Source organism: Oncorhynchus tshawytscha, unplaced genomic scaffold (assembly GCF_018296145.1).
Source record: "Oncorhynchus tshawytscha isolate Ot180627B unplaced genomic scaffold, Otsh_v2.0 Un_contig_15210_pilon_pilon, whole genome shotgun sequence".
Lineage (NCBI taxonomy): Eukaryota > Metazoa > Chordata > Actinopteri > Salmoniformes > Salmonidae > Oncorhynchus > Oncorhynchus tshawytscha.
The window spans coordinates 4057-24095 of record NW_024607360.1 but is presented as its reverse complement, the minus strand read 5'-3'; the positions used below and the strand labels follow the sequence as shown (position 1 = coordinate 24095).

General features: G+C 46.0%; 1 protein-coding gene across 1 annotated transcript; it reads left to right on the top strand.

Annotated features, from left to right (window-relative positions):
- The first annotated feature begins 8314 nt into the window (after positions 1-8314).
- On the top strand, positions 8315-19812 carry LOC121842446 (albumin 2-like). The gene is given in 15 exon segments (XM_042312432.1): positions 8315-8522; positions 10857-10989; positions 11619-11741; positions 11896-11908; positions 11911-11983; positions 12670-12802; positions 12990-13087; positions 13197-13326; positions 13927-14147; positions 14603-14735; positions 15213-15316; positions 16177-16318; positions 17767-17990; positions 18262-18394; positions 19064-19812. Coding segments are annotated over 15 exon segments (1824 nt in total). The 5' UTR covers positions 8315-8403; the 3' UTR covers positions 19109-19812.
- Positions 19813-20039: the final 227 nt, after the last annotated feature.

Here is a 20039-nt window from a genome sequence, read left to right as displayed (position 1 = left end):
TAACTAGATGTGGGGTGTATGTGGAAATGTGTGTTGTGTGTGTGGGGTATGTGTGGTAGGTGTATTGTGTGTGGATGGGAGGTGGGTGTGTGTCGGAGCTGTGGGGGTGTGTGTGCATTGGGTGTGTGTGCATTGGGTGTGTGCATTGGGTTTGTGTGTGCATTGGGTGTGTGTGCATTTAGATTCTGTAGATAACAGTTTGTGCTGTATAAGCTCAGCTGATACCAGTGAGTAACTGTCAGAGCAGCAGTAGTTGCTAATATTAAGGGATATGCCTATAATAAATATTATTATAGCATTGCAAGGACAATCTGTCTCCAAAATGTACTTTCGTCCTAATTACCAAATTGACACATTTCTCCAGTAAGCAGGGTTCTACAAACATGTTAATTGAAAATGTTTTTTTTTTTTGTTGTAATAAGTGTATGGCTGGACGAGGGTTGAAGTTTAATACAAAATAATAACAATACATTGAGTTTGTAACTCGCTGTTCATTGAAAAACATGATGCAGGGAGGGGTGTGTTACAGGGTTGGGTGTGTGTGTGTGTGTGTGTGTGTGTGTGTGTGTGTGTGTGTGTGTGTGTGTGTGTGTGTTCTAATGTGGTGGCTGTGTGCCCACGTCTGTGTGCGTACGTGGGTGGGCTGTGTGTGTAGGCTGAAGATCTGTTGACAGTCCAAGAGGGGTTGTTTGTGTAACGTGACAGGGGTTATCTATCTTGGCATTTCAAGTCCACGGGTCTGCAAAAATGTCCTTTGAAAATGTTTTTGTGTCATAAATATATGAATGAATGAATGAGGGTTGTAATTTAGTATTAAATACTAACAATACATTTCATTTGTAATGCACTGTTCATTGATAAATCATCTCAAAGTTCTATAGTGTGTGTGTGTGTGTGTGTGTGTGTGTGTGTGTGTGTGTGTGTGTGTGTGTGTGTGTGTGTGTGTGTGTGTGTGTGTGTGTGTGTGTGTGTGTGTGTGTGTGTGTGTGTGTGTGTGTGTGTGTGTGTGTGTGTGTGTGTGTGTGTGTGTGTGTGTGTGTGTGTGCGTGTGTGTGTCATACTCAGAGAAAGGTATCCCTGCCCACCAGGTAAACTGGGGATGGGTCTGGAATAAGCAGGGCTTTCTCCTATAGAGCTCCATTTTTATGGAATGGTCTGCCTACCCATGTGAGAGACGCAAACTCGGTCTCAACCTTTAAGTCTTTACTGAAGACTCATCTCTTCAGTGGGTCATATGATTGAGTGTAGTCTGGCCCAGGAGTGGGAAGGTGAACGGAAAGGCTCTGGAGCAACGAACCGCCCTTGCTGTCTCTGCCTGGCCGGTTCCCCTCTTTCCACTGGGATTCTAACCCTATTACAGGGACTGAGTCACTGGCTTACTGGTGCCCTTTCATGGTGCCCGTCCCTGGGAGGGTGCGTCACTTGAGTGGGTTGAGTCACTGATGTGATCTTCCTGTCTGGGTTGGTGCCCCCTTGGGTTGTGCCGTGGCGGAGATCTTTGTGGGCTATACTCTGGCCTTATCTCAGGATGGTAAGTTGGTGGTTGAAGATATCCCTCTAGTGGTGTGGGGGCTGTGCTTTGGCAAAGTGGGTGGAGTTATATCCTTCCTGTTTGGCCCTGTCCGGGGGTATCATCGGATGGGGCCACAGTGTCTCCTGACCCCTCCGGTCTGAGCCTCCAGTATTTATGCAGCAGTAGTTTGTGTGTCGGGGGGCTAGGGTCAGTCTGTTATATCTGGAGTACTTCTCCTGTCTTATCCGGTGTCCTGTGTGAATTTAAGTATGCTCTCTCTAATTCTCTCTTTCTCTCTTTCTTTCTCTCTCTCGGAGGACCAGAGCCCTAGGACCATGCCTCAGGACTACCTGGCATGATGACTCCTTGCTGTCCCCAGTCCACCTGGCCGTGCTGCTGCTCCAGTTTCAACTGTTTGCATGCGGCTATGGAATCCTGACCTGTTCACCTGTCCCAGACCTATTATTTGACCATGCTGGTCATTTATGAACATTTGAACAACTTGGCCATGTTCTGTTATAATCTCCATCCGGCACAGCCAGAAGAGGACTGGCCACCCTCATAGCCTGGTTCCTCTCTAGGTTTCTTCCTAGGTTTTGGCCTTTCTAGGGAGGTTCTCCTAGCCAATGTGCTTCAACACCTGCATTGTCATTGAGTTCCTTTGTTATGTCTTTGTGTTAGGTTGGTCAGGGCGTGAGTTGGGGTGGGTAGTCTATGTCCTTTTTCTATGTTGTTATATTTCTATGTGTTTGGCCTAGTATGGTTCTCAATCAGAGGCAGGTGTCGTTTGTTGTCTCTGATTGAGAATCATACTTAGGTAGCCTGTTTTCCCCATTTGGGTTGTGGGTGTTTGTTTTCTGTTTTGTGTCTGCACCAGACAGGACTGTTTCGGTTTCATTTTCGGTCTCTTGTTGTTTTTGTCATTCAGTGTTCTGTTCTATTGAATAATAATGAACACTTACCACGCTGCGCTTTGGTCCTCACCTTCTTCCACCAATGAAAACCGTTACATGCATTGTTTGCTGTTTGGGGTTTTAGGCTGGGTTTCTGTGCAGCACTTTAAGATATCAGCTGATGTACGAAGGGCTATATAAATACATTTGATTTGATTTGGAATACTCCATTGCTCCTGGTTGACTCGGCCACTAAGTACGGCTTGTTTGAAAGACGGTTTCAGCTGTCGTGGGCTGCCAGCTGTTTGGAGAAGGAGGTGCTTTCTGTACCCTTCAGTGCCACGCATACAGGGACCTTTGAGATGTTCGGATCCTTTTTTTGTAAATTTGATTAGTGGATTCAAAGTATGCGTCCGTCTGTGGTGAGTTTATGGACCATTGGCAACAGACAGCCACAATTCTTTTAAATCTTTATTTAACTAGGCAAGTCAGTTAAGAACAAATTCTTATTTACAATGACGGTCTACACCGGCCAAACCCGGATCAATTGTGCGCCGCCCTATGGGACTCCCAATCACGGCCGGATGTGAGGCAGCCTGGATTCGAACCAGGTGCCTTAGACCCACTAGTAACACTTGACTTACTATAAGCCACCTGTTTCTAATTGACAGTTCAGTCATTAAGCAGACGCTCTCATCCAGAGAAACTTACAGTTAATGCATTAAGATAGCTCGGTGAGACAACAACACATCACTGTCGTATCAAGTACATTTTCCTTCAATGAAGTAGCTATAAGCAGTCAGTAAATAGTTATTTAAGAGAGTCTTCAAAGAGGAAGGGTTTCAGATGTTTTCTGAAGATGGGCAGGGACACCGCTGTCCTATCTTCAAGGGGAAGCTGGTTCCACCATCGGGGTGCCAGGAAGAGAAGAGTTTTGACTGGGCTGAGTGGGAGCGGGATGGGAGGGCCAAGAGACCAGCGCTGGCAAGATGGAGTGCTTGGGATGGGGTGTAGGGTTTGAGCACAGCCTGAAGGAAGGGAGGGCAGTTCCCCTTGCTGCTCTGTAGACAAGCACCATGGTCTTGAAGATGATGCAAGCTTCGACTGGAAGCCAGTGGAGTGTGCGGAGGAATGGGGTGACATGGGAGAACTCAGGAAGGTTGAACACCAGGTGGGCTGCGGCATTCTGGATAAGTTACAGGGGTTTGATGGCACAATCTATCATTTAGATGGTGGGTTAGCATGGGAACAGTTTGGAGACATATTATCTGGTTAGCTGGTTGGTTAGCGTGGGGAAGATCGAATCATACTACACTGGCTCCGACGCTCGTCAGATGTGGCAGGGCTTGCAAACTATTACAGACTACAAAGGGAAGCACAGCCGAGAGCTGCCCAGTGACACAAGACTACCAGACAAGCTAAATCACTTCTATGCTCGCTTTGAGGCAAGCAACACTGAGGCATGCATGAGAACACCAGCTGTTCCGGATGACTGTGTGTTCACGCTCTCAGTAGCCGACATGAGTAAGACCTTTAAACAGGTCAACATACACAAGGCTGCGGGGCCAGACGGATTACCAGGACGTGTGCTCCGGGCATGTGCTGACCAACTGGCAGGTGTCTTCACTGACATTTTCAACATGTCCCTGATTGAGTCCGTAATACCAACATGCTTCAAGCAGACCACCATAGTCCCTGTGCCCAAGAACACAAAGGCAACCTGCCTAAATGACTACAGATCCGTAGCACTCATGCCCGTAGCCATGAAGTGCTTTGAAAGGCTGGTAATAGCTCAAACAGATCCACAGATGATGCAATCTCTATTGCACTCCACACTGCCCTTTTCACCTGGGCAAAAGGAACACCTACGTGAGAATGCTATTCATTGACTACAGCTCAGCGTTCAACACCATAGTATCCTCAAAGCTCATCACGAAGCTAAGGAACCTGGGACTAAACACCTCCTTCTGCAACTGGATCCTGGACTTCCTGACGGGCTGCCCCCAGGTGGTGAGGGTAGTTAGCAACACATCGGCTACGCTGATCCTCAACACTGGAGCTCCCCAGGGGTGCATGCTCAGTCCCCTCCTGTACTCCCTGTTCACCCACGACTGCATGGCCAGGCACGACTCCAACACCAACATTAAGTTTGCAGACGACAGAGCAGTGGTAGGCCCGATCACCGACAACGACGAGACAGCCTATAGGGAGGAGGTCAGAGACCTGGCAGGGTGGTGCCACAATAACAACCTATCCCTCAAATCAAATCAAATCAAATCAAATCAAATTTTATTTGTCACATACACATGGTTAGCAGATGTTAATGCGAGTGTAGCGAAATGCTTGTGCTTCTAGTTCCGACAATGCAGTAATAACGAGCAAGTAATCTAACTAACAATTCCAAAAAAAAACTACTGTCTTATACACAGTGTAAGGGGATAAAGAATATGTACATAAGGATATATGAATGAGTGATGGTACAGAGCAGCATAGGCAAGATACAGTAGATGATATCGAGTACAGTATATACATATGAGATAAGTATGTAAACCAAGTGGCATAGTTAAAGTGGCTAGTGATACATGTATTACATAAGGATGCAGTCGATGATATAGAGTACAGTATCAACGTATGCATATGAGATGAACAATGTAGGGTAAGTAACATTATATAAGGTAGCATTGTTTAAAGTGGCTAGTGATATATTTACATAATTTCCCATCAATTCCCATGATTAAAGTGGCTGGAGTAGAGTCAGTGTCATCAACGTCACCAAGACTAAGGAGATGATTGTGGCTTACAGGGGCTGTAGTGGAGCAGGTTGAGAGCTTCAAGTTCCTTGGTGTCCACATCAACAACAAACTAGAATGGTCCAGACACACCAAGACAGTCGTGAAGAGGGCACGACAAAACCTATTCCCCCTCAGGAAACTAAAAGGTTTTGGCATGGGCCCTGAGATCCTCAAAAGGTTCTACAGCTGCAACATCGAGAGCATCCTGACCGGTTGCATCACTGCCTGGTACGGCAATTGCTCGTCCTCCGACCGCAAGGCACTTCAGAGGGTAGTGCGCACGGCCACCCCAGTCATAGACTGTTCTCTCTACCACCGTATGGCAAGTGGTACCGGAGTGCCAAGTCCAGGACAAAAAGGATTCTCAACTGTTTTTACCCCCAAGCCATAAGACTCCTGAACAGGTAACCAATGGTTACCTGGACAATTTGCATTGTGTGCCCCCCACCCCCAACCCCTCTTTTACACTGCTGCTACTCTCTGTTTATCTTATACCTCAAGTAGCCCGTCTAACCGGTATCTGAATATAGCCTTGCTACTCCTTTTTCAAATATCTTTTTACTGTTGTTTTTATTTCCTTACTTACCCACACACACACACCACACACACACACACACACACACACACATAGACACACACACATACCTTTTTTTGCACTATTGGTTAAGTAAGCATTTCACTGTAAGGTCTACTACACCTGTTGTATTCGGCGCATGTGACAAATGCACTTTGATTTGATTTGACAGTTTGAAGACAACAGGTGCAGGTTAGCATGGGGACAGTTTGGAGAAATTATCTGGTTAGATGGTAAGTTTTCATGGGGACAGTTTGGAGACATATTACCTGGTTAGATGGTTGGTTGGCATGGGGACAGTTTGGAGACAGATTACCTGGTTAGATGGTGCAGGTTATCATGGGGACAGTTTGGAGACATGTTATCTGGTCAGATGGTTGGTTAGCATGGGGACAGTTTGGAGACATATTACCTGGTTAGATGGTGCAGGTTAGCATGGGGACAGTTTGGAGACATGTTACCTGGTCAGATTGTGGGTTAGCATGGGGACAGTTTGGAGACATATTACCTGGTTAGATGGTGCAGGTTATCATGGGGACAGTTTGGAGACAGATTACCTGGTTAGATGGTGCAGGTTATCATGGGGACAGTTTGGAGACAGATTACCTGGTTAGATGGTGCAGGTTATCATGGGGACAGTTTGGATAAATTATCTGGTTAGATGGTGCAGGTTAGCATGGGGGCAGTTATGAGACATGTTATCTGGTTGGTTAGCATGGGGACAGTTTGGAGACAGATTACCTGGTTAGATGGTGCAGGTTATCATGGGGACAGTTTGGAGACAGATTACCTGGTTAGATGGTGCAGGTTATCATGGGGACAGTTTGGAGACATATTACCTGGTTAGATGGTGCAGGTTATCATGGGGACAGTTTGGAGACAGATTACCTGGTTAGATGGTTCAGGTTATCATGGGGACAGTTTGGAGACAGATTACCTGGTTAGATGGTGCAGGTTATCATGGGGACAGTTTGGAGACAGATTACCTGGTTAGATGGTGCAGGTTAGCATGGGGACAGTTTGGATAAATTATCTGGTTAGATGGTGCAGGTTAGCATGGGGATGGTGCAGGGGACAGTTTGGAGACAGATTACCTGGTTAGATGGTGCAGGTTATCATGGGGACAGTTTGGAGATGGTTGGTTAGCATACAGTTTGGAGACATATTACCTGGTTAGATGGTGCAGGTTATCATGGGGACAGTTTGGGGAGACATATTACCTGGTTAGATGGTGCAGGTTATCATGGGGACAGTTTGGAGACAGATTACCTGGTTAGATGGTTCAGGTTATCATGGGGACAGTTTGGAGACAGATTACCTGGTTAGATGGTGCAGGTTATCATGGGGACAGTTTGGAGACAGATTACCTGGTTAGATGGTGCAGGTGGGGACAGTTTGGAGACATGATTACCTGCATGGGGACAGTTTGGAGACAGATTACCTGGTTAGATGGTGCAGGTTATCATGGGGGCAGTTATGAGACAGATTACCTGGTTAGATGGTGCAGGTTATCATGGGGACAGTTTGGAGACATATTACCTGGTTAGATGGTGCAGGTTATCATGGGGACAGTTTGGAGACAGATTACCTGGTTAGATGGTGCAGGTTAGCATGGGGACAGTTTGGATAAATTATCTGGTTAGATGGTGCAGGTTAGCATGGGGGCAGTTATGAGACAGATTACCTGGTTAGATGGTGCAGGTTATCATGGGGACAGTTTGGAGACATATTACCTGGTTAGATGGTGCAGGTTATCATGGGGACAGTTTGGAGACATATTACCTGGTTAGATGGTGCAGGTTATCATGGGGACAGTTTGGAGACAGATTACCTGGTTAGATGGTTCAGGTTATCATGGGGACAGTTTGGAGACAGATTACCTGGTTAGATGGTGCAGGTTATCATGGGGACAGTTTGGAGACATATTACCTGGTTAGATGGTGCAGGTTATCATGGGGACAGTTTGGAGACATATTACCTGGTTAGATGGTGCAGGTTATCATGGGGACAGTTTGGAGACAGATTACCTGGTTAGATGGTGCAGGTTATCATGGGGACAGTTTGGAGACATATTACCTGGTTAGATGGTGCAGGTTATCATGGGGACAGTTTGGAGACAGATTACCTGGTTAGATGGTTCAGGTTATCATGGGGACAGTTTGGAGACATATTACCTGGTTAGATGGTGCAGCTTATCATGGGGACAGTTTGGAGACATATTACCTGGTTAGATGGTGCAGGTTATCATGGGGACAGTTTGGAGACAGATTACCTGGTTAGATGGTTCAGGTTATCATGGGGACAGTTTGGAGACAGATTACCTGGTCAGATGGTGGGTAAGCATGTGGACAGTTTGGAGGCACAACGGACGGTGGACTTTGTCTTTCAGACCTTTATTTACTGACAGATCACTGTGTGCAAAGACCAGTTGTGAAACACAGTCCCAGGTCCAAATGAGAGAGAGAGAGAGAGAGAGAGAGAGAGAGAGGTCAGCTAATGATTGATAGATTCCACAATAGTATAAAGGAGCCCTGCATTTCTCCATTCCTCGGCTCAATCGCTAGATCCCGTCCTCCATCCATCCCTCCTTCTCTCCATCCATCCCTCCGTCCGTGCGCCTGTCCTTTCATCATGCAGTGGTTGTCTGTCTGCAGCCTGTTGGTGCTGCTGAGTGTGTCAGCCCGGTCTCAGGCTCAGAACCAGATCTGTACCATCTTCACGGAGGCCAAGGAAGATGGATTCAAATCTTTGTGAGTAGTGCAGCCTCAAATTGCAGTAATTGCCATGCCTTATATTTTAGTAGTGGATATGCCTCATGTTGCAGTAGGTGTTGGCCTTTCTAGGGAGTTTTTCCTAGCCACCGTGCTTCTACACCTGCATTGCTTGCTGTTTGGGGTTTTAGGCTGGGTTTCTGTACAGCACTTTGAGATATCAGCTGATGTAAGACGGGCTTTATAAATAAATTTGACTTGATATGCCTCATACTGCAGTAGTAGATATGCCTCAAATTGCAGTCGTAGCCATGCCTTATATTTCAGCAGTAGGATGCCTCATACTACAGTAGTAGATATGCCTCATACTGCAGTAGTAGATATGCCTCAAATTGCAGTAGTAGCCTTATATTTCAGCAGTAAGATGCATCATACTACAGTAGTAGATATGCCTCATATTGCAGTAGTAGATATGCCTCATAATACAGTAGTAGATATGCCTCATACTACAGTAGTAGATATGCCTCATATTGCAGTAGTAGATATGCCTCATGTTGCAGTAGTAGATATGCCTCATATTGCAGTAGTAGATATGCCTCATATTGCAGTAGTAGATATGCCTCATATTGCAGTAGTAGATATGCCTCATACTACAGTAGTAGATATGCCTCATATTGCACTAGTAGATATGCCTCATATTGCAGTAGTAGATATGCCTCAAATTGCATCAGTAGTAGCCATACCTTATATTTCATTAGTAGGATGCCTCACATTGCAGTAGTAGATATGCCTCATACTGCAGTAGTAGATTTGAGAAAAGTATGTGGCTATATTGAAGCAATCTCAAGACATCAGTCAGGAAGTTGAAGCTTGGTCACAAATGGGTCTTCCAAATAGACAATGACCCCAAGCATGCTACCAAAGTTGTGGCAAAATGGCTTAAGGACAACAAAGTCAAGGTATTGGAGTGACCATCACAAAGCCCTGACCTCATTCCTATTGACAATTTGTGTGCAGAACTGAAAAAAAAGTGTGTGCAAGCAAGGAGGCCAATCACGATCAGACAGGATTCTGAAAAGGAAGATATATTGGAGACAACATTAGACAACTACTAGAAATAATGGAAAACTATGAGAATGCAGGGAAACTAAGTATAATCTATAGAGCAGATTTTGAGAGAGCATTTCATGCAGTACGCCTAGAATCTGTTTATAAGTGCCTGGATTTTTTCTACTTTATAGAATGTCTCATAAAATGGGTAGAAGTCATGTACAGTAAAATGATAAATAACGGTTACTTCTCTGAGAATTTTGAATTGTCAAGAGGCATAAAACAAGGTTGTCCTGTGTCACCATACCTATTTATTATGGCCATGGAATTGCTTTAAAAATCAGATCTAATGATAACATTATTAAGGGGCAAATAAATGAAGGGATTAGAGACAAAATTATCAATGTACGCTGATGATTCTCTTTGAGTCCTCAATCTTCAACCTTGAAAGGCCACATTGAGGACCTGGATAATAAACCCAACTATGAAAAGTGATAATATGATAATACTATATTAAGGATTGGGTCTCTAAAAGATGCAAACTTTAAAGTTTGGTGAAGTCAATGTGCTTGGTGTACATATCCCCGGGAAAAGTTGAGTGATCTTTGCAACTATTAACTTTGGTCAAAAACAGCAAAATATTTAGAATCTTGAAACTGTGGAAACAGCCATCCGTTTACGAGAAGATTACCCTGATAAATTCTCTAGTCATATCGCAGTATACAAATTTATTAATGGACTTACTGACTCCAAGGGAATCATTTTTCAAATCATGCGAGAAAATAATATTTCCCTTTATTTGGAATGGCAAACCAGATCAAATTAAATGAGCATATTTACATAACGAACATCATTTTGGAGGGTTAAAACTATTAAATATTAAGGCATTAACCTCTCTCTTAAAGCCTCCATTGTACCCCAGAAAATTCTAAATCCAAATTGGTTTTCTAGCAAGCTCCTGAGAGAGGACCATCCTATGTTTAAGAGCTCTTTGCCTTTTTGCTGATTAAAGCTGTAAGTAGCAGTAGAAGTATTGTTGTCCGGGACGGTAGGGTAGGGAGAACAAGTATAACAATTTTTTATTTATTTAACTAGGCAAGTCAGTTAAGAACAAATTCTTATTTACAATGACAGAAAGGTGGGTTAACTGCCTTGTTCAGGGGCAGAACGAAAGATTTGTCAGCTCGGGGATTCGATCCAGCAACCTTTCGGTTACTGGCCCAATGCTCTAACCACAAATAACAATGAGTTCAGTCAGTAAACTGCACTGTGTGTTCATGTTTTGGTTTAATGCATCATCTGACTGACTGTGTGTGCGTGTAGGATCCTTGTAGGGCTGGCTCAGAATCTTCCCGATAGTACGTTGGGTGACTTGGTGCCTCTCATCGCGGAGGCCTTAGCCATGGGCGTCAAATGCTGCTCAGACACTCCTCCAGAGGACTGCGACAGAGATGTGGTGAGAGACACCTATCATTTCATCATCCTTATCACACCCCATCATCCGTATCATACCCCATCATCCTGATCACACCTCATCTTCCTTATAACATCTCATCCTTATCACACCTCATCTTCCTTATCACATCTCATCCTTATCATACCTCATCAACCTTATCACACCTCATCATCCTGATCACACCTCATCAGCCTTATCACACCTCATCAGCCTTATCACACCTCATCATCCTTATCACACCTCATCATCCTTATCACATCTCATCATCCTTATCACACCTCATCATCCTTATCACACAACTTTACATTTAACATTTGGCCAGCCTGGCCAGGGGTAGGTAGGGGCCAGAGGTGTGGGTAGGTATGGAATTGGGCATTAGTGACTAATGTTTCCAACTGTTTCAGTTGAAACTGTTCTGATATAATAGCACTCTCTGCTGGCTAAACGGTGTACTCCTATTTGTGTGTGTGTGTGTGTGTGTCTGTGTGTGTGTGTGTGTGTGTGTGTGTGTGTGTGTGTGTGTGTGTGTGTGTGTGTGTGTGTGTGTGTGTGTGTGTGTGTGTGTGTGTGTGTGTGTGTGTGTGTGTGTGTGTGTGTGTGTGTGTGTGTGTGTGTGTGTGTGTGCGCAGGCGGACCTGTTCCAGAGCGCGGTGTGTTCCTCTGAGACCCTGGTGGAGAAGAACCATCTGAAGATGTGCTGTGAGAAGACTGCCGCTGAGAGGACACACTGCTTCCTGGACCACAAGGCCAAGGTAGAATGGACCACCCCTCCCTCTGAGCCAGGTTTCCTATCTAGGTTTTTTCCTTCTGCTTGCTCTTTGGGGTGTAGACCGGGTTACTGGAAGTCAACAAGGCTTTCTGGATACATTTGACTGATTGATTGAGTGGTTGATTGATTGATTGTAGATTCCTCGGGACCTGTCCTCAAAGCTGAGCTGCCCGCTGCAGACCAGTGTGAAGACTTCAAGAAGGACCACAAGGCTTTTGTTGGGAGGTAAGTGTCCACACTCGACTAGAGACCACACCATCGACTAGAGACCACACCATCGATTAGAGACCATCGACTAGAGACCACACCATCGACTAGAGACCACACCATCGACTAGAGACCCCACCAACGACTAGAGACCCCACCATCGATTAGAGACCCCACCATCGACTAGAGACCACACCTTCGATTAGAGACCCCACCATCGACTAGTGACCACACCATCGACTAGAGACCACAATATCGACTAGAGACCACAATATCGACTAGAGACCACACCATCGACTAGAAACCACACTATCGACTAGAGACCACAATGTCGACTAGAGACCACACCATCAACCTGAGTCCACACCATCGACTAGAGACCATCGACTAGAGACCATTGACTAGAGACCACACCATCGACTAGAGACCACACCATCGACTAGAGACCACACCATCGACTAGAGACCACACTATCGACCAGAGACCACACCATCGACTAGAGATCATCGACTAGAGATTACACCATCGACTAGAGACCACACAATTGACTCGAGACCATCGACTAGAGACCATACCATCGACTAGAGACCACACCATCGACTTGAGACCACACCAGCTAAAACACTGTGTTAGGCCGCTGAGCAGTATGGAGTGTTTTTCTGGAATTTACTGTGTGTGTGTGTGTGTGTGTGGGTGTGTTTCAGGTTCATCTTCAAGTTCTCCAAGAGTAACACGATGCTACAACCACATGTGATCCTGGCTATCGCCAAAGGTTATGGAGAGGTTCTGACTAGCTGTTGTGGAGAGGCTGAGGCCCAGACCTGCTTCGACACCAAGGTCAGGAGGCGTCAGATCGCACCCTATTTTCTATACAGTACTCTACTTTTGACTAGAACCCTATGAGAGAATAGGGTGCCATTTTGTATGCAGTCTCTCTCTCAATTCATTTCAATAATATTTATTGGCATGGACAGATAAAGCACCTATATAGCCAACGTAAACATTCTCTCTCTCTCTTTTCCAGAAAGCTACTTTCCAACGCGCCGTCGCGAACCGCGTGACTGAACTCAAGGCCCTGTGCATCGTCCACAAGAAATATGGAGACCGCGTTGTCAAGGCCAAGTAGGACACGTCAATCTAAAATTCGATGGTTCTAATTGGCTGAGAGCCAGGTGAGCCCGCCCTTGGGCCAGTCCCATTGGTTGACCCGTGTGTCTGTCTGTTCTAACAGGAAGCTGATCCAGTACAGTCAGAAGATGCCTCAGGCCTCTTTCCAGGAGATGGGAGGCATGGTAGACAAGATCGTAGCGACTGTTGCCCCCTGCTGCAGCGGAGACATGGTCACATGCATGAAGGAGAGGGTAAACTATGTCTTCTCTCTATTCCTCTCTTTTTATTGGTGGATTTCTCTTTTAGTTCCTCCTCTCTTTTAAAACTCTTTCATTTCCTCTGTTTACCTTTTAAACTTTCACTCTCTGTCTCTAAACTCTCAACCCCTCACTCTCTCACCTCTTAGCCTCTTACCTCTTAGCCTCTCAGTCTCTCACCTCATCCTCTCACCTCTCAGCCTCTCACCTCTCAGCCTCTCATCTCTCAGCCTCTCACCTCTCAGCCTCTCATCTCTTAGCCTCTCACCCTCTCACTCTCTCACCTCTTAGCCTCTTACCTCTTAGCCTCTCAGTCTCTCACCTCATCCTCTCACCTCTCAGCCTCTCAGCCTCTCATCTCTTAGCCTCTCACCCTCTCAGCCTCTCACCTCTTAGCCTCTCACTTCTTAGCCTCTCACTTCTTAGCCTCTCAGCTCTCACTCTTTCAGCCTCTTACTCTCAGCCTCTCACCTCTCACTCTCAGCCTCTCACCTCTCAGCCTCTTTCTATTGGATGTGTGTGTGTGTGTGTCTGCATATACATGTATTTGTGTCCCTGACTCTTCCTGCCTGTGTGTGTATCCCCCCCAAACAGAAGAGCCTGGTGGATGAGGTGTGTGCTGATAAGAGTGTGTTGTCTCGCGCGGCGGGTCTGTCTGCATGCTGTAAGGAGGATGCAGTACACAGAGGGTCCTGTGTTGAGGCCATGAAGCCAGACTCTAAGCCAGATGGTCTGTCTGAGCACTACGACGTTCACGCTGACATAGCAGCAGTCTGCCAGACCTTTACCAAGACCCCAGATGTAGCCATGGGGAAGTATGTATTCACGCACATGCATACGTGCATGCAGACACACACACACACACAAACACACACACACACACACACACCTGCCACTCTGCCTCCCCCTCTCTCACCCTTCCTCATTCTCACAGTACCTACCTACAGTACCAGCTAATCAACCCATCTCCAAACCAGGACCTCTCTAGATGTCTGCCTGTCTGTCTGTCTGTCTGTCTGTCTGTCTGCCTGTCTGTCCTGCCTGTCTGTCTGCCTGTCTGCCTGTCTGTCTGTCTGTCTGTCTGCCTGTCTGTCTGTCTGTCTGTCTGTCTGTCTGTCTGTCTGTCTGTCTGTCTATCTGGAAAAGCTGCCTATACACACAATTCTGACTTTGTATGGGGTGTTGCTATTGGCTAAACGACTGTGTATGGTCTGTCCTGATTGGCTGTCTGACTACTGACTCTCTGTATATGGTCTGTCCTGATCGGCAGGTTGGTGTATGAGATCTCAGTGCGTCACCCTGAGTCGTCTCAGCAGGTGATTCTGAGGTTCGCCAAGGAGGCTGAGCAGGCCTTGCTCCAATGCTGTGACAAGGAGGACCATGCAGAGTGTGTCAAAACCGCTGTATGTATTAACCATGTGTGGTTTCCATACTAACCCCAACCCAAGACCAATTCCCTTTGGGGACAACAAAGATTTCCATACTAACCCCAACCCAAGACCAATTCCCTTTGGGGACAACAAAGATTTCCATACTAACCCCAACCCAAGACCAATTCCCTTTGGGGACAACAAAGTTGACCATGTCTTGTCTTCTTTATCAGTCTTCTCTTATCAGTCTGTGATGTGACCTGGCTAGGTACACTATATATCAGTCTGTGATGTGTAACCTAGCTAGCTAGCTACACTATATATCAGTCTGTGATGTGTAACCTTGCCTTGACCTGAATACTTGCATTAGCTCCCCTGAGCTAATAGCTGATGGTTGTTGGCTTTAACACAGCAGGCTAGCACTGAATTCCTAGTATTTTTAGACCATAATAATGGCCTCTGCCCTGTTATGTGGCATCATGCCAACTGTATGAATGGTTCTGTCCCCAGCTGGCAGGAAGTGATATTGATAAGAAGATCACTGATGAGACTGACTACTACAAGAAGATGTGTGCTGTTGAGACTGGCATGAACAATAACGCCTTTGAGAAGAGGTGAGGGGTCACGCTTTAACACAGAGATATTAACGGTCAGAGGAGATGAGATTCATGTGGTATGAGATCTTAAACATCACATTTAGGCCTAACAACTTATTGGTGAATTGATCGTTACTTTATGGCTTACTAATGATTTATGAATGGTTTATTTTTAATACTTTACTACTTAATGACTGATTAACAATCAACTCATGCTCCTCTTCCTCCTCTACCACCACCTCCACATCCTAATCCTCCTCTACCACCTCCTCCTACTCCTCCTCCTCCATCACATCCTACTCCTCCTCTACCACCTCCACCTCCTACTCCTCCTCCCACTCCACCTCCTACCTCCTCTACCACCTCCACCTCCTCCTCCTCTACCACCTCCACCTCCTCCTCCTCTACCACCTCCTCCCACCCACCTTCTACTCCTCCTCTACCACCTCCACCTACTCCTCCTCCTCTACCACCTCCTCCTCTAACACCTCCTCCCACTCCTCCTCCTCCTCCTCCACATCCTACTCCTCCTCTACCACCTCCTTCTCCTCTACCACCTCCTACACCACCTCCTCCTCCTCTAACACCTCCTCCCACTCCTCCTCCTCCTCCTCCACATCCTACTCCTCCTCTACCACCTCCTCCTCCTCTACCACCTCCTACACCTCCACATCCTCCTCCTCCTCTACCTCCTCCATCTCCTCTTCCTCCTCCACCTACTCCATCTTCTCTTCCTCCTCCACCTCCTACTCCTCCTCTACCACCTCCTCCACCTCCTATACCACCTCCTCCACCTCCTCTACCACCTCCTCCATCTCCTCCTCCTCTACCACTTCCTCCACCTCCTCCTCTACCACCTCCTCCACCTCCTCCTTCAGTATGATGGTGCACTACACCAGGATAATGCCCCAGGCCTCCTTCGACCAGCTCCACATGGTGTCAGAGAGGGTGCATGATGTCCTCCATGACTGCTGCAAGGACGAGCCAGGCCACTTCATCCTGCCTTGTGCAGAGGAGAAGGTCTGACACACACACACACACACACACATCCTCCCTACCTTTCCCTCCACTACCCCCTCCTTCCACTACCCCTCCTTCCACTACCCCCTCCCTCCACTACCCCCTCCCTCCACTACCCCCGCCCTCCACTTCCTCCCTACCTTTCCTTCCACTACCCCCTCCCTCCACTACCCCCTCCTTCACTACCCCCTCCCTCCACTACCCCCTCCCTCCACTACCCCCTCCCTCCACTACGCCCTCCTTCCACTACCCCCTCCCTCCACTACCCCCTCCCTCCACTACCCCCTCCCTCCACTACATCCTCCCTACCTTTCCTCCACTACCCCCTCCCTCCACTACCCCCTCCCTCCACTACCTCCTCCTTCCACTACCCCCTCCCTTCACTACCCCCTCCCTCCACTACCCCCTCCCTCCTCCCCTTTCTGTTTCTGTCACTACCCACCATGTACTCTAATGTACTCTGCTGTACTCTACTCTACTGTACTGTAATCTACTGTACTCTACTGTACTGTACTGTACTGTAATCTACTGTACTCTACTGTACTGTAATCTACTGTACCTACTGTACTCTACTCTACTGTAATCTACTGTACTCTACTGTACTGTACTGTACTGTAATCTACTGTACTCTACTGTAATCTACTGTACTGTACTGTAATCTACTGTACTCTACTGTACTGTAATCTACTGTAATCTACTGTACTCTACTCAACTGTACTCTACTGTACTGTACTGTAATCTACTGTAATCTACTGTACTCTACTGTACTGTACTGTACTGTACTCTACTGTATTGTACTGTAATCTACTGTACTGTAATCTACTGTACTCTACTGTACTGTACTGTAATCTACTGTACTCTACTGTACTGTAATCTACTGTACTCTACTCAACTGTAATCTACTGTACTGTGCTCTTCTCTACTCTACTGTACTGTGCTCTGCTCTACACTGCATTACTGTGTCTCTGCTCTACTCTGCATTACCCATGTGTCCTCTACTCTACTCTGCATTACCCATGTGTCCTCTGCTCTACCCTGCATTACCCATGTGTCCTCTGCTCTACTGCATTACCCATGTGTCCTCTGCTCTACTCTGCATTACTGTGTCTACTGTACTCTGCTACTGTACCCATGTGTCTGTACTGTAATCTACTGTGTCTCTGCTCTACTGTTACCCATGTGTCCTCTGCTCTACTCTACTGTACTCTACTCAACTGTAATCTACTGTACCCTGCATTACCCAACTGTAATCTACTGTGTCCTCTCCTCTACTCTATTACCCATGTGTCTCTGCTCTACTCTGCATTACCCATGTGTCCTCTCCTCTACTCTGCATTACCCATGTGTCCTCTGATCTACTCTGCATTACCCATGTGTCCTCTGCTCTACTCTGCATTACCCATGTGTCCTCTCCTCTACTCTGCATTACCCATGTGTCCTCTCCACAGCTGACCGACGCCATCGACGCCACATGTGAGGACTACGACCCCTCCACCATTAACCCCCGCATCGCCCACTGCTGCAGCCAGTCCTACTCCATGAGGAGACCCTGTATCCTGGCCATCCAGCCTGACACAGAGTTCACGCCCCCGGAGCTGGATGCCAGCAACTTCCACATGGGCCCCGAGCTCTGCACCAAGGACAGCAAGGAGCTGCTGCTCTCTGGGAAGAAGTGAGATATATTACCAACGCACTGTGAATGAACACGTGGGCACAAATTAAACACACGTAGGCATGAAAGTAACACACACACGCACGCACGCACACACACACACACACATACACACACACACACACACACACACACGAGCACGAGCTCACACATACACACACTCCAACAACAACAAAAATGAATGTGTGTGTGTGTGTGTGTGTGTGTGTGTGTGTGTGTGTGTGTGTGCGTGCGTGTGTGTGTGTGTGTGCGTGTGTGTGCGTCTCCTCAGACTACTGTATGGTGTGGTCAGACATAAGACCACCATCACTGAGGAGCAGCTGAAGTCCATCTCTACTAAATATCACAGTATGAAGGAGAAGTGCTGTGCTGCTGAGGACCAAGCAGCATGCTTCACTGAGGAGGTAAACACTCACCCCTCCACACTGTTCAAACCCTTACATCTTTATTGAGGAAAACATCTCTCAAAACACCATATTACCTTAAGACTGTTTGTGTGACTGTTTCTGTTCGAGAGGTGGTACAGAACAGTAGAGAGAGAATATCATGTTTCATTAAGAGGTGGTACAGAACAGTAAAGAGAGAACATCATGTTTCATTAAGAGGTGGTACAGAACAGTAAAGAGAGAACATCATGTTTCATTAAGAGGTGGTACAGAACAGTAAAGAGAGAACATCATGTTTCATTAAGAGGTGGTACAGAACAGTAGAGAGAACATCATGTTTCATTAAGAGGTGGTACAGAACAGTAGAGAGAGAACATCATGTTTCATTAAGAGGTGGTACAGAACAGTAGAGAGAGAACATCATGTTTCATTAAGAGGTGGTACAGAACAGTAGAGAGAGAACATCATGTTTCATTAAGAGGTGGTACAGAACAGTAGAGAGAGAACAGTATCATGTTTCATTAAGAGGTGGTACAGAACAGTAGAGAGAGAATATCATGTTTCATTAAGAGGTGGTACAGAACAGTAGAGAGAGAATATCATGTTTCATTAAGAGAGGTGATACAGAACAGTAAAGAGAGAACATTAATTGATTTTAACAACTAATCACCTTGTTTTCTCCTACAGGCACCCAAGCTGGTTTCTGAGAGTGCAGAGCTGGTCAAGGTTTAAGATAGAATTGTGATGATTTTAATTTCAAAAGATGAACGGATGATTTTTAAAAATAATAATAATAAAAGGTTCTGTCTGCATCGATCCATCTACCTCCCCAGCCTACATTTACACCATGGTGACCTCATTCTCCTATCTGCAACGTCTTGTCATCCACTCATAAGTCTGTCTATGAGTGATCTGTGATTGACTCATAAGTCTGTCTATCAGTGATCTGTGATCGACTCATAAGTCTGTCTATCAGTGATCTGTGATTGACTCATAAGTCTGTCTATCAGTGATCTGTGATCGACTCATAAGTCTGTCTATCAGTGATCTGTGATCGACTCATAAGTCTGTCTATCAGTGATCTGTGATCGACTCATAAGTCTGTCTATCAGTGATCTGTGATCGACTCATAAGTCTGTCTATCAGTGATCTGTGATTGACTCATAAGTCTGTCTATCAGTGATCTGTGATTGACTCATAAGTCTGTCTATCAGTGATCTGTGATCGACTCATAAGTCTGTCTATCAGTGATCTGTGATCGACTCATAAGTCTGTCTATCAGTGATCTGTGATTGACTCATAAGTCTTACAGCCTATCCTCATCAAACCTCTATCTGGGATGAATCACGCCGCTGGTTAATTTCTGATAGACATGAATGACTCCTGTCAATCAAATACACATGAATAACTGAATAAAGTCATGTTTATCAACTGTATTACTGCCGTGGATATTTATTAATTATGTGGTCGGAGGATTCTCAAGACTTTAATACTTGTCCATGCGTTAGTTTCATTATGACTATATCACAATTTTAACCCATGAGTTTTCTTAGAACTGTTTATGAATTATTTGTGTCTTCACATTGTGTTTTATTAACAGTTGATGAACTAAGTATAAATCCTTCATAAACCCTTAATGAATATATATAAACCCTTCATGAAT